Source organism: Pelmatolapia mariae, linkage group LG1 (assembly GCF_036321145.2).
Source record: "Pelmatolapia mariae isolate MD_Pm_ZW linkage group LG1, Pm_UMD_F_2, whole genome shotgun sequence".
NCBI lineage: Eukaryota > Metazoa > Chordata > Actinopteri > Cichliformes > Cichlidae > Pelmatolapia > Pelmatolapia mariae.
Window position 1 is genome coordinate 17,043,257 of NC_086227.1, and position 13,756 is coordinate 17,057,012.

Here is a 13,756-nt window from a genome sequence, read left to right on the forward strand (position 1 = left end):
GTTCATTTCTGAAAAATATACAATAATCAGGAACTTTATTAGCTACACCTGTTCAGTTGCTAACCCTAATGCAAATCTCTAATCAACCAATCACATGGTTAAGACCACCTGCTGAAGTTCAAACCAAGCATCAGATCAGGATGCCGGGATTTTCCCACACAGCCGTCTCTAGTGGTTACAGAGAATGATCTGAAAGACAAAACCAGATGGTGTAATGGTGTGGAGGATCTTATTACATACACTCGTATGTCTTCACACGCATATAAACTTGAGCGACATCCTTCTAGATTCGTAGTTTCATATGATGTTGGTCAACCATTTACAGCTCTAACAGCTTCATCTCTTCTGGGAAGGCTTTCCACAGGAAATGTGTGGGAATTTTTGTCCATTCATCCATTTGTGAGGTCAGACACTGATGTTGGATGAGAAGGCCCGGCTCAGGTGTGGGGTTGAGCTCAGGACTCTGTGCAGGCCAGTCAAGTTCTTCCACACCGAACCTGCTGTGATTTTACGTGGCCTACCTTGTTGTGGCTGTCGTTCCCTATTGCCTCCACTTTGTTACAATACCACTAACAGTTGACTGTGGAATATTTAGTTCCACATGAATGTTTATAGAAGCGTTCATGTGTGTCTGTCCACGTGATTAAAACATTCACTCGTCACCAAACACGGTAATCCTTTCCAAGAAAACGACAGCGGGCTTACGAGACCTCAGGAAACCTCAATAATAATAATGTGAGACACACCTACACGTGTCCGTCTGTGTCTCTGTATGTGTGCACACCAGCATGCTTGCAATGTGTAAGCTGATAACTTACAAAGTCTGCAGTCAGCACATCCCTGAGAAACCTCCTCACTGTCATCATCCTATTATCCCGAGGAGACGGCAGCCAGTTACAGACACTCTACAGCTGATACTCAGATTTTTATTATTCAAAAGTGACCGTACTGATTTTGCTCATTCCCAAAGTCAAAACCATATAATTGTTCATATCATTTTATTCATTATTATTCAGACTCTTCATTATGTTGCTGAAATACATTTATCCACTGTTTCTAAGGACACATTTGGAGGTCATAACACTTGAATTTTGCTCCTTCAGATTTCTAGATCTTACAATTTATTTGGCAACAACATTAATAAATTACTTGGAAACTTAGGTCTATAGACTGCTTAAGTTGAATACAAGTGGCTTAAAGGTGGTTTGATAAGTATCCCTACTGATCCAGATATATGGTAGTAGCAGGTGAGTAGTGGTACTGTGTGACTATCTGACTTGGTTCATTTCACTGCTTTGAGGTAAAAGATGACTTTTCCCTCATAGGGGTCGTGGATGTTTTCGTAGCTGATCTTTTCAGACACCACTCTGCACTGGATCTTGGCTTTCTTCTCTCCGACCAGGCTGAACCGAACGGCCACCAGTGGGTTGACATAAGTAGGCTGTAAAAGAAAGAAAGAAAGAAGAAGAGGCAGAGTGTTGGTTCCTTAACCAAGTGCAACATAAGAACAAGGGTACCTGAATAGAAAAAAAAAGTGCTTATAATGTGGCACCGAATCATCTCAAGACTCTTATGATAATATAATGGTAGAGAACCTGCAACAGTGTAAATAAAAAACTCCAACGATCCAAAAATCCTCAGTGAACAAGCACTCAACAAAGAGGATTGTGAATTCGGTGTCCATATTTGACATCCAGAGATCAAAGGGTTGTTAGAAACAACGAATGAGACACAATGTTTCTAATTTTAGCACTTCTGTGCATGTGAACGAAGGAAGACACAAACATTCGTTTAAAGAGCGAGTTCTGGTCAAAGCACTGAAGATCAAAGTAGTTCCACCCAGAGTGAGTGTCTGGCTGTGTTTTAGAGCCAAATACAATAGTTTCATCTGTATTTGGCTCATCCAGGCCATTATAGATGAAAATCTGAGGGTGTGATCTCCATATGTCTTTGTGCTAAAAACATATGAAGGTTACTGTACATGGAAGAAGCCTCCTGAATATTAGATCATTATTTGCTGTCTTACCTGTGCTAGCTTTCCGTAGTATGGGAAGTAGGAGGGATCCATAATTCCACCGTGTGGGAAATACTCTATTTTCGCCACACTGTCCTCTCCATCCTACATCCAAACAGAAACAGAGTTTTATTTTCTTGAAAGACAAACTTGATTCATTTTGTGAATCTTTGTTCAACTGTGGCTGATGAGTTTAAAAGGCGGGAGATTAACAGACAGGAAGCGTGTGATGGAAAGATCTGTGAAAGGTGGAAAATGTGTTGAATCCAGTGTTTTTCCACAGTATAGAGTCACCCTATACCCACTACTTTATTCAAATATTATACTACTACTTTATTACTTTAAAGTAACTGCATGCAGCTCACCAGTATGGTGCAGTTCACATATGGGGGCAGAGCGGTGTTATTAGAAGGCAAAAAGTCAATGATCTGCAGACAAAACACAACATTTGCTTTTAGTTCTGGTTATTATATGATGTCATCGCTTTTCTAGCTTAAAGATCCTGACAGAGTGAAACCAAACGCACCCTGTTCATCTTCATGACGACACAAGGCATGGTGCTGTTGTAGCCAAAAGTCGGATCCTCAATTCCAGAGCAGGGTCCCAGCATGCTCTGTGTGAAGGGGCAAGCCCACTTGGTGTGGTGGGGGGCAGAGAAGGTCTTCTGGATGAAGTACTTCCCCTTGGTGCAGTTGTAGTTGTTGCATTCCAGCTGCTTGGTGTCATTGTAGGCTAAAAGAGAGAGGTGAAAACAGAGCCAGGTGTCTTTTTTTAATTTTTTCTGACATATGTGCATGTTAAAAGTTACATAATGCCAAATAAATCATGTATGGGAACACTAACGCTTCAGGAAGTCGTGAAGGATGTTGGCCATTGCCATACAGCTGGCCTTGTCTGACGTGTTGTAGGAGATTTCAACGTCTTCCTCTCCGTATGTGTCCGGCCACACCATCACCCCTGAGTGGGAAAACAGATGCTTATGAGGCACTGAGATATCTTTTGTGATTATTTATGTATTTATGTATTTATGATTTATGTAACCTGGTGATGTTAGTCGATCTTGGTAGTCAGGTTTGTAGGGACTGATGGTGTACATGAGGACCCAGATCCCCAAAGAAAAGAGCCCCGTCATGATGACGTAGAAGGCCACATAGTACAGACTTATGTACACTGTGAAGGAAGGAGTTTATTAACACACCTTTATGGGTACATCAATAATTTTTTTAGTTATCAATGTTCCTTAATCTGAAGCTTAGAAAATAAGAGTGAGAGAAAGAATATTTACTGTACACACTAGCAAGGCAGCTCTGCCTAATGTGGAAACGCAGAGGTCAGGTGTCCTCTGCTGCTGCAAACTGAATTTAATCTCATTGTAAGGTCAAGCAGAGAAGGGTGCACAAAACTTATCATTACTTATCTCTCGCTGCTCTAGGAGTGCATGACATGTGACTGGGATCACGTGTGTCTTTCAGCAAACACTCACACACAGATACTGTTGAGGCCTTTTATGTTTTATGTGAAAGAAAAACAACTACACTCACCGGCCACTTCATTAGGTACAGCCTTTCAACTGCCCGTTAATGTAAATGTCTAACGAGCCAATCGCACCTGACTTAAATTATTTAAAGAGGGTTAACAGAGAAAGGACCGAAAACAGAAAACATCCAGAGAGTGACAGTGCCTTGTTGATGCCAGAGGTCAGACTGCTTTAAGCTGATACAAAGGCATTAGTAACTCAAATATTTACTTGTTACAAGCAAGTTATGCAGAAAAGTACCTCTGAAACACAGCAAATTAAACCTACAACAACAGAAGATCACACTTGGTGCCATTCCTGTCATTCAAGAACAGGAAGCTGAGTTACAGCTTCACACAGTTTCAATTTCTGCTGTGACATTTGAATCGTAGGGTCAGAGCCCTCAACACATCAAACCTTAATGGTAGCAGATGGGCTACAGCAGGAGAAGACCACATCTGGTGCCATTCCTGTTAGTTAAGAACATGAAACTGAGGCTACTTAACGGATGGGAAGAACTGGTCAGTAGAAGATGGAAAAAATGTTTCCTGGTCTGATGACTCTGGATTTCAGGTGCAGCATTCACATTTTAGGGTCAGAATTTAGCATTAACACCATAAAAACATGGCTCCATCCAGTCTTGCATCAAAGTTCAGGATGGTGGTGGTATAACAGCATGGGGGATACTTTCTGGCCATGCTTTGGGCATCTTAGTACCAACTGAGCTTCATTTAAACACCACAGCATTCCTGAATATTCTTGCTGACCACATCCAACCCTTTATGAGGACAGTGTACTCATCATGCGCACCATGTCACAAAGCTCAGATCACAGCAACAATTCAAAATTAAATACAGACAAAAAGAAAAGATTTAAAGGTTATTAGGACAATTTTTAACATGTAACTTGACTGAATGAGTGCTATCAGCATGTTTTAAATAATCTGAAAAATACTTGTTTTAAGCGGTTTAAAAATGGAGAGATTAGTGAAGTCATGTCCTTGTTACCCCATTTCTCTGGCGTTCTTCCCATAAACGTCCCATTTTCCGAGTTCCAGACAAAGTGGCCGAAGTCTTCACACCGCTGCCCGCAAGTCCTCTTTTCCTTCAGAGTGGCCATGATGGAGCTTCACAGCAAACCTTTTCTCTTTCCTTCTCTCAGCTCAGTAAAGACAGCAGTAATATTTCTTTCTTCCCTCTCTCGTCCCTCTCCAAATCTTCTGAGGAACTTTCAGCTTTTGTGTTAACGTCTTGCGTTCAGTCTCATTCTTTTCTGCACTTACAGTCGGTCCACAGTGTGATGTGTGTTATCTTTCACTCTGTATTTATGAGGCCAAGATAAGGTGTACCACGACAGGAGCAGGTAAACTTCCTTCATTAGCAATGACGTCCTTTATTCACTGGAGAAACACCAGGATCACCTTGAAAAGGTCGGCTACTAATGATAACAGGACTGATTTAAATCACTGCAAATCCAAACAGAAATGAAAACCTGAGTCAGTTTGGCCTCTGAAACATTTGACTAATTCTGATGTACTAAAGCACAAACTTTATAGGTACTAGCCCATTTTTTGTGGCACAGATTCAACAAGATGCTGGAAATGTTCCTCCAGCAGGGATTTTGCTCCATGATAACATGACAGCAGTTTCTGCAGATTTGTTGGCTGCACATCTGTCACATCCTAAAGGTGCTCTACTGGGCTGAGTGTAGGTTATTTTAATACAGGGCTGCAAAAACTTCAAATTCAGCTTCAGGTGGAGGCTCCGCCGGCTTGTTTCACTGCTACTAAATTCATATATTTTATTGACACCAGCTACTCCAGCTACTAGGAAGCATTGTCATGTTCAAGAATCCAGTTTGAGATGATCTGAGCTTTGTGACATAATACATTATCCTGCTGAGGTCCTAAAGGGATGGGGGGTGATACAAAGCATATTTTCATTTCATCTAGTGTCCAAATGTTGCTCAGAAATTGAGACTGACATTTTTCAGCGTCAGGTGCAGTCTTCTGCTGTTCTAGGTTTGATGTTTTGTGCATTCAGAGATGCTCTTCTCCATACATTGGTTGCAACAAGAGATTATTTGAGTTACTGTTGCCTTCATATCAGCTCGAAGCAATCTGGCCATTCTCCTCTAACCTCTGACATCAACAAAACATTTTTCCCCAGAGAAAACTGCCGCTCACTGGAATTTTTCTCTTTTTTCTCTCTCTGTTTCCTTTCCTTTCTCTTTACCCTAGAGATGGTTCTGTGGGAAAGTCCCAGCAGATCAGCACTTTCTAAAATTCTCAGATCAGCTTGTCTGGCACCAACAACCATGCCACATTCAAAGTCACTTAAATCGCTTTTCTTCATTTTCTTAATGTGCAGTTAACAGGTGTACCTAATAAAGTGATAGAGAACTTTGCTCTCACTTTGCTGTCATTACTGTCCCGCTACATACATGCATATTTTTACCTAATTTGTCTCTTTTTCCTCTTTCATTTTCTGCCTCTACTCTCCATCGTGTTCCCTCACACCTTGTTCCCGTCCCGTCTCCGGCACAGAGCACATGGTCGGGCACGGGGCAGAGCATTACAGAGATTCAGCGTGGATAAGTGTCTTTGAGGAAAGGTGATGAGTCAGGTAGATCTGCATGTGCGTGTGCATGTGTGAGAGGAAGAGAAGAGACTGTCAGGGTCGCTGAGGGAAGTCACTCTGTGGCTGTGCAGTGAGCAGATGCTCACATGTGCGAGTCACTCTGCTTCTGAATCACCGGAGGAAGAAGTCCTCTCCTACATCACTTACTTCTCTGTGATTTTTGTCTGCATTTTGCAATTTCTTCATCTTGGTTCTCATTTGCAGACTTTCTCATCTGCTTTTTCTTCCCTGTAACACTTTTGTTGCTCTTTATCCTTCTCTCCTCTTCTCTTATCCACCATGGATATCGGTGGCTTGACGACAGTTGTGGCCAACTCTGCCTACATCTCGGCCCGCGGAAGTTTTGATGGCACTGCCAACCCAGCGGCCAACCGAGACAAGAAGTTCCACTCCCGCCTGAAGCTGCCTCACATCACGGTGTGCGAGGGTCTGCGGGAGACTTTAGACCTGGGCTTCCAGGCGGTCTGTGTGGAGCAGCCCATTGGCAAACGTCTCTTCCAGGAGTTCCTGGAGTCCAACAACGAGTACAAAGGCCCCAGCCGTCTGTGGAAAGACATCGAGGAGTACAACAATGCCGAGGATGAAGATCGAGTCAACAAAGCGTGCAAGATCATATCGCGTTATATGGAGCCTGATGCCAAGTATTACTGCCCCTTTCTGCCAGAAAATGGCATCACGAAGGTCAAAGAGAAACACCAACAGGCTTCTGATGACCTTTTCAACGAGACCATGGACAGTGTGATGGACTTCCTCAAGGAAGTGCCCTACACTTTCTTCCTGGAGAGTATGTACCTGAAGAGGTTTCTGCAGTGGAAGTGGCTAGAGATGCAGCCCATGGGAGAAGACTGGTTCTTGGATTTTCGTGTACTGGGGAAAGGGGGTTTTGGGGAAGTCTTTGCCTGTCAGATGAGGGGCACGGGGAAACTATATGCCTGCAAAAAGCTCAACAAGAAGAGGCTGAAGAAGAGAAAAGGCTATGAGGTAAGGAGTTACACCACCTGCTCTATTATAGGTCCAGCAGTTCATCAAGTTGTTCAAATACAGGAACCTTTTGCATTTAGTTTCCATGAGGTTCTGCAGGACTTTTACCTGCAGTAGCTGAGCAGCCTACCTGATTAAACAGTCAGTGTTAGGATAGAGGCTTACAGGTGAGCACCATAGGCTTATATGATTAGTCCTCTCAGCATTAGTACATTTTGATCTCCTTATAGTATAAAGTGCCAATCCTGTCATGTTTATAAATGGAGCGGACCCCGACTGAAGTCTCCTGTCTCTAGTCATCAAAGCAGAAACAAGAAGACGCTTCTAAAGTTGGAGAGCTGGTGCAGCTGGAAATGCAAGTTCAGATATTGTTAATAACAGAGTTTCTCGTGTCTCCTGCTGTCTCCTCTGCTGCCTGCAGGGCGCGATGGTGGAGAAAAGGATCCTGGCCCGAGTTCACAGCAGGTTCATCGTCTCTTTGGCATACGCCTTCCAGACGAAAACGGAGCTGTGTCTGGTCATGACCATCATGAACGGCGGAGACCTGAGGTTAGATCATCTTTTCTCTTTGACCCATCATCCTACACGTTTTCAGGCTCATAGAGGTAATTTAACAACTTGCAACCCCAAAACTAAGAATTATTATTGCGATATAGGGATTTTTGCCTCGGATGAACCTACAACATCTCTCACTGATCGCATTAGGTACCATATCTATAATGTGGATGAGAACAACCCAGGATTTGAAGAGCCACGAGCCTGCTACTATGCTGCACAGATCATCCAGGGCCTGGAGCACCTCCACCAGAAGAGGATCATCTACAGAGACCTCAAACCAGAGAATGTGCTGCTGGATAATCAAGGTAAAACACTCGTGAACAAGATGACTCCAAGGTAACTGTCTAGTCTGCAGTGCTCATGCCACCACGTAGAGACAATGTAAACATGAAAGAAGTGATAGTATGAGGTCAGCTGTGAATTATCTAATAATAATCTAAAATCGTTACATTTCTGCATGTTGTAAACTCAAGAGGTTTTTGAAAAGGAGTTAGACTCCTGACCTTCCTCCAGGCTCTAGAAAGTCTAACTCCCTACAAGATCATTAGCCTTTCCAGATTAGATCAGGTCAGTCTACAGCAAGTGCGCTGCATAAAGTCTTACTTTTTTAGCCCAAATAATTCCTGTGCTCCTCTGGTGGGAGGGGCTTAGAGCGAAGAGGGGAGAGCTACAGGGGGCATTGCTGTATCAGCTTTCCTGTTATTGCAACCTGTGGCACCGTTCTGTGGTTATCCTGCAAAACATAGATCATTTCAAGTGTGCACAAAGGATTTATAGGAGGGCTGATATTATCATTCAATATTAGCTATTTACCGATTTATTGGTATCTGCATTTATAACGACTGCTGAATGAAAATTTAAAAATTAAAGAAGAGATGGGAGAAACACCCTTCGACCATTGTGTGACTGCTGATGTTGCATAGTTTGCTCACTAGAGGGCAGACTGCAAAAAAACAACAACAAGCTCATCCATTTTTGTTTCATACAATTGAAAATTTTATATCAAAATTGAGATATCAGATTTTTAAATAACACAAGATCGGTATCAGTCTTGAAAGTCAGATATTGTTCGGACTCTAGTATTTATTGTGTTTTTAAGATTCCCTAATGACGCATTGAGCCTTAGATAGCGCACTATATGTTCTGATAATGGTAAAAATTATGTTTCTGTCTCACCTAGCTTTATGCTAACATGTTTTCCAAAATGGTGAACTATTTCTAAAAATCATTACAAAAGCCTTGTTGTAGCTGCTTGTGCAATTACAGCTCTTCACCTTGACTTGAAATAGCCTCCTGAAGTTAAAACAGACACACACACTTCATACCTACATTACACACAATGTGTTTCACAGCTAACACAAGGATATCTTTGGGTTATCACACTCCTGCAGGTTAATGAGTTGCTTATCATATCTGTGACGCTGACATTAACCTGTTTGCTCTCACACAGGTAACGTCCGTATCTCTGACCTTGGTCTGGCTGTGGAGCTGGCTGATGATCAGTTTAAAATCAAGGGCTACGCCGGCACTCCAGGTACACCACTAAATCCTCAAATGGAAATAAAAAACAAAAAACAACTAAACTCAGTGTTTCTGCACTTAATGTGTGAAATTTCCCTTGTAATATACTGAAATACAGAATACTACATTTACATTTCACAGTTGAGGATTTTACCTCAGGTGTTTAGCTCTTTGCTGTAGCTTTACATACATGAACCCCGGCATTATCAAAATGACGTTATCATGTGAGATAAAGTAAGACCACTCAGAGATCATTTGTTTTACACAGTATGATAATAGCGAAGTGTACTTTTGTTCAAGAAAGGCAGTGAAAGTTTATTTGTATAAGACTTTTGATCAACATATAATGAAAACAATGCAAAATTAAAGCTGCAATCAGAAATACGAGGGCACTCGCACTGGGCGCATCGAGGCATGCTAAACACCTCCTCTGCCCACTAGGTGGCGATGAAAAATATTCTTTTAATTTTCTGTTCCCACTAAGCGGTGCTCTGAATATTACTGACAAATGCATATCAGTCTGTTCAGGGCCAGGCTCTCATCATTGGTAGAGATTGACTGATGCGTCTTTGAGTTGCAGCAGTTTTATGCTTTATGGCAAATTATCGAAATTTGCCATGCAGCCATGGCAACACCATTTTGCGAAATCTCAAAAGCTTCGCCATTACATGCCGCCCAGGTCTTTAAATTCAACCTGAGATCATGTTGATCTCCTGAAATCCCGAGGAGGAGTTCACTAAAGTACGAGGCCTGAAAACTGTGAAAATTTTAGCCAACATTATACATTAAATTCAAAATGGCTGACTTCCTGTTGGGAGCTTTGTTACAATGGTCAATGGAAAGGACCATAAAACATGAAACCTACTTCCTGTTTCGCTGTGATTCACCCTGCCACCAGGGTGCGCCATTCAATGTAAACCCACAATTTTCACACTGAAGTATCATCAAAGTGTGATGTTTATTCTGACCGCTTTTGAGGTGGATGGGGTAAACCTGGGAGAAGCAATACATCAAAGTCTCAATAACTACATTTCTTGCTCCCACTAGGTGCCACTCTAACTATTCAAACCTGTTCAGGGTGGGACTCTCATCATGCCTGTGAAGTTTAGGAGAGATTGGACTAGATTTCTTTGAGTTATAACAATTTCGTGCTTCGTGGCGAAGCATCAAAATTCGTCATGCCGTCAGGGTCACACCTATTCACAAAAACTCACATTTTTCAATGTGACCTAAGACCAACTGTGTACGGCTTTCCTGGACAAATTACGGTTGTTGGCAATGAAATGTGTTCAGGGGCGGAGCCTTATCACACCTGAGTGGTTTGGTCCAGACTGGAAAATGTATGAGTGAATGAGATCAAAATGAAAATTCATGAGGAATGATTGCATTTTGCAATGGCGCCATGGCCACGCCCTTTGACAGAAAGAAGCTCCACATTTCAATACGGTCCAGATCTGTAGTTCAGACTGAGCAAATATGAAGTTGATTGGATAACATCTCTAGGAGTTCGACAGAGTAAAACATCTGGAAGTGGCAAAATCTGCACTAAAATTGAATCTTCAAATAAAAATGGCAGACTTCCTGTTGGGTTTGGGTCAATATCCCCCGAAATACAAAAGCGTAATCCCTGCTAATGGAGGATACTTTGCATCCTGGTCGTTTTCATCCACCCTCTATCTGAAGGGTCGTGACCTCTTTGCTGTCACCTGCAGGTTTCATGGCTCCGGAGCTGCTGAAAGGTGAGGAATACGACTACTCTGTGGATTATTTCACTCTGGGAGTCACTCTGTACGAGTTTCTGGCTGCCAAGGGGCCCTTCAGGACCCGAGGAGAGAAGGTAGAAGCACTGAGACGTGTTGTGTGCGATCTTGTGTCATTTTCCTTTTGAAGCAGTTTGTAAATTTACCATTTGATCTTTTTGATCTTTTCTCCTCAAGAACCTCTCGGTTCTTTCCGTCATGCATCTTGCTGTCTGTGCAATTATACAGATTTTAAAGCGGAACTGAACAAACGTGACAATCAGGTTTTCATTTACCTTCTTTTTTTCTGCTTTTGTTTTAATGTTAAAGGTGGAGAATAAGGTGGTGAAGAAGCGGATTTTGAATGATCCGGTAACTTATCCGGAGAAGTTTAGCGAGAACGCCCGGTCCATCTGTGAGGGTCTGCTGTGCAAAGAGGTCGACAAGAGGCTCGGCTTCAAGAACGACTCGTGCGACGAGCTGAGGGCGCACCCGTTCTTCAGTGAGATTAACTGGAGGAAACTGAATGCAGGTCAGACAGAAACACACAAGGAACCCAAAGTTCCACTGAAGTCTCCCAGTTGTAGTGTCGGCTTTCATCATTGCACTAACACACGTCTGTGCATGAGGTTTAAAGAGCATGACTGGTTTCATTTAAAGCTTGGTTTGATCATTTTTAGTGCTGATAAAAATCCAGCTGTAGAAACACTCATTTAGACTTCAGGACCTCCCCAACATTAGAGATTATCCAAACCCACATTTATTCTGTGGCTTTTTATCTTCTTATCTTCTCTTTTTAAATGTGCCACAGAAATAAATTCAGCCAGAGCCAAAGCAACAGTTTTGTGCTTTTAATAAGGACAGTGTGTCACGTCAGGGAAAGAGATAAGAACCCAGCGTCTCTCTGTGTTGTGTCTGCACAGGGATCCTTACGCCCCCTTTCGTGCCGGACTCCAAAACAGTTTATGCCAAGGATGTCGATGACGTCGGGGCCTTCTCCACGGTTAAAGGCGTGCAGCTGGACGACAAGGACGTGGACTTTTTCGACGAGTTCGCCTCGGGGAACATCCCCATCCCCTGGCAGGAGGAGATGATCGAGACCAGCATCTACGGCGAGCTCACAGTCTGGGGTCCGGGTGGCACTTTACCCAACGACCTGCGGCGGGAATCCATCCTGGAGCAGCCGCCCAAGTCCTCCACCTGCGCTGTGTCGTAAAGGGTTTCAAATGACATGAACTTTTTGCTTTTCGAGCACTTTTTGTACAGGTGGTCAGTACAGGTTAGACATAAGTGTATTTCGTCATGATAAAGTTGTACTGGTGGAGCTGCTCTAAGCCATAATCAGGTTTTTACGGTATTATATGCACTTTGTGTTCAGTTTGTTGCTGTAATGTCATTTTGATATCTCTTTGAGTTTTACAGGAACGATTGATTATTCAGTGTTTGTGCGCGTGGACCGCAAAAAACAGAGAATTTATATATTTTATTATCCTGCTTTTGTTTGTCTGCTTTCTTTGCCTGCATTAAGACTCACTGAAATGCAGCTTAATTAATCAAAAACGTGGCAAAAACACTTGCACAGGTGAGAGCATGTATGCAGGTTTACATCTGTGTTTCCACTTTTCAGCTCTAACATTTTTGCACACTTTAATAACAGTCTACCCGTAGCTGTAGAGATATTTATGGATTTAAATAAATACTTTGCCATTAAACTCAGGATTTTGTGTTGTTTTTTTCCCCTCCACTAATACACACAGTGACAAAGATATCAGGTAATAATAAAAATTAATCCGGTCCTTACCGAGTTTAATTCAGTGACTGCAAGGAGCCCAAATCATCACCTCAACACCTCCGTGCTTGACAGCTGGAGTGTTTGTTCTGTGTGGTTTTTATTCAACCCTGAGCTGTGCTGTCATGTTCCTTTTAGAGAGAAGACACTTTCTCCAAATAATCCATACTGTCATGAACTTTAAAATATAACATGCTAACTGAGGCCTGAAGAGTCTGAAATGTAGCTCTTGGGGTTTTTTCAGTTTCTCCGAGAACTGCAAGTGCTGACCTTGGTGTGAATTTGCTGGTACATCCACTGCTTAGAAGACCGACAAATGTCTTGAATGATTTCCACTCTCACTGTGGAATAATAGACTTTAAATTGTCTTGATGCATGCTCAATCATCCAGGTAAGTAAATCTCCAAAAGTTGATTCTGTTCATCCTGACGTAGCATTTCTCCCACTGAAAACGCTACGTCCAGACTTTAAATTGTAGAAGAATTGATAGTGTTAGAGTTTTACACTATTTTACACACTACAGTTTAAGCACCAAATGGAAAAAACTAATACCTGCACATTGTATCCTAACAAAAAGATCCTGTTGCCATGGCTGTATCCTGAAAAAGAGTACACAGTAATAAAGGTCTGATTTGTGGTACCCCAGCTTCCTCCCACGGTCCAAAGACACGCAGTTAGTGGAGTTATGTTAACTGGTGACTCTAAATTGAGAGTGAATGGGAGAGTGAATGGGTGTCTGTCTCCCTGTGTTAGCCCTGCGAGAGACTGGCGACCTTTCAGGGTGAAGCCATATGGCGGATGGGATAGACTCTGAATTTAAGAAGCTGGGGAAGAAAAGTTTGATAGAGTCTTTGAACATATTTATCTTCATGAAAAATCTAATTTTAATATCCTACATATGAGCTTATTTATATTTAACCCACAGAGGCAAACAGGATGGGCAACAACTTCCAGAACATCCCACGAAGTGTCCTCACCTTATAGGAGGTGTGTTGCTAA

At 42.4% G+C, this 13,756-nt stretch overlaps 2 protein-coding genes across 2 annotated transcripts; one reads left to right on the forward strand and one right to left on the reverse strand.

The window, feature by feature from the left end:
• Positions 1 to 1,173: 1,173 nt before the first annotated feature.
• LOC134638752 (potassium-transporting ATPase subunit beta-like) lies at positions 1,174 to 4,649 on the reverse strand. Its single transcript, XM_063489656.1, has 7 exons — positions 4,538 to 4,649; positions 3,056 to 3,184; positions 2,858 to 2,971; positions 2,541 to 2,746; positions 2,380 to 2,442; positions 2,027 to 2,119; positions 1,174 to 1,441 (listed from the first exon to the last, which is right to left on the reverse strand). The coding sequence occupies exons 1-7, from the start codon at positions 4,647 to 4,649 to the stop codon at positions 1,283 to 1,285; spliced, it is 876 nt and encodes a 291-aa protein (XP_063345726.1). The 3' UTR covers positions 1,174 to 1,282.
• Positions 4,650 to 6,199: 1,550 nt separating this feature from the next.
• On the forward strand, positions 6,200 to 12,680 carry grk1a (G protein-coupled receptor kinase 1 a). Its single transcript, XM_063474168.1, has 7 exons — positions 6,200 to 7,150; positions 7,572 to 7,699; positions 7,856 to 8,013; positions 9,159 to 9,242; positions 10,942 to 11,066; positions 11,299 to 11,500; positions 11,892 to 12,680. The coding sequence occupies exons 1-7, from the start codon at positions 6,449 to 6,451 to the stop codon at positions 12,182 to 12,184; spliced, it is 1,692 nt and encodes a 563-aa protein (XP_063330238.1). The 5' UTR covers positions 6,200 to 6,448; the 3' UTR covers positions 12,185 to 12,680.
• The last annotated feature ends 1,076 nt before the right edge of the window (positions 12,681 to 13,756 follow it).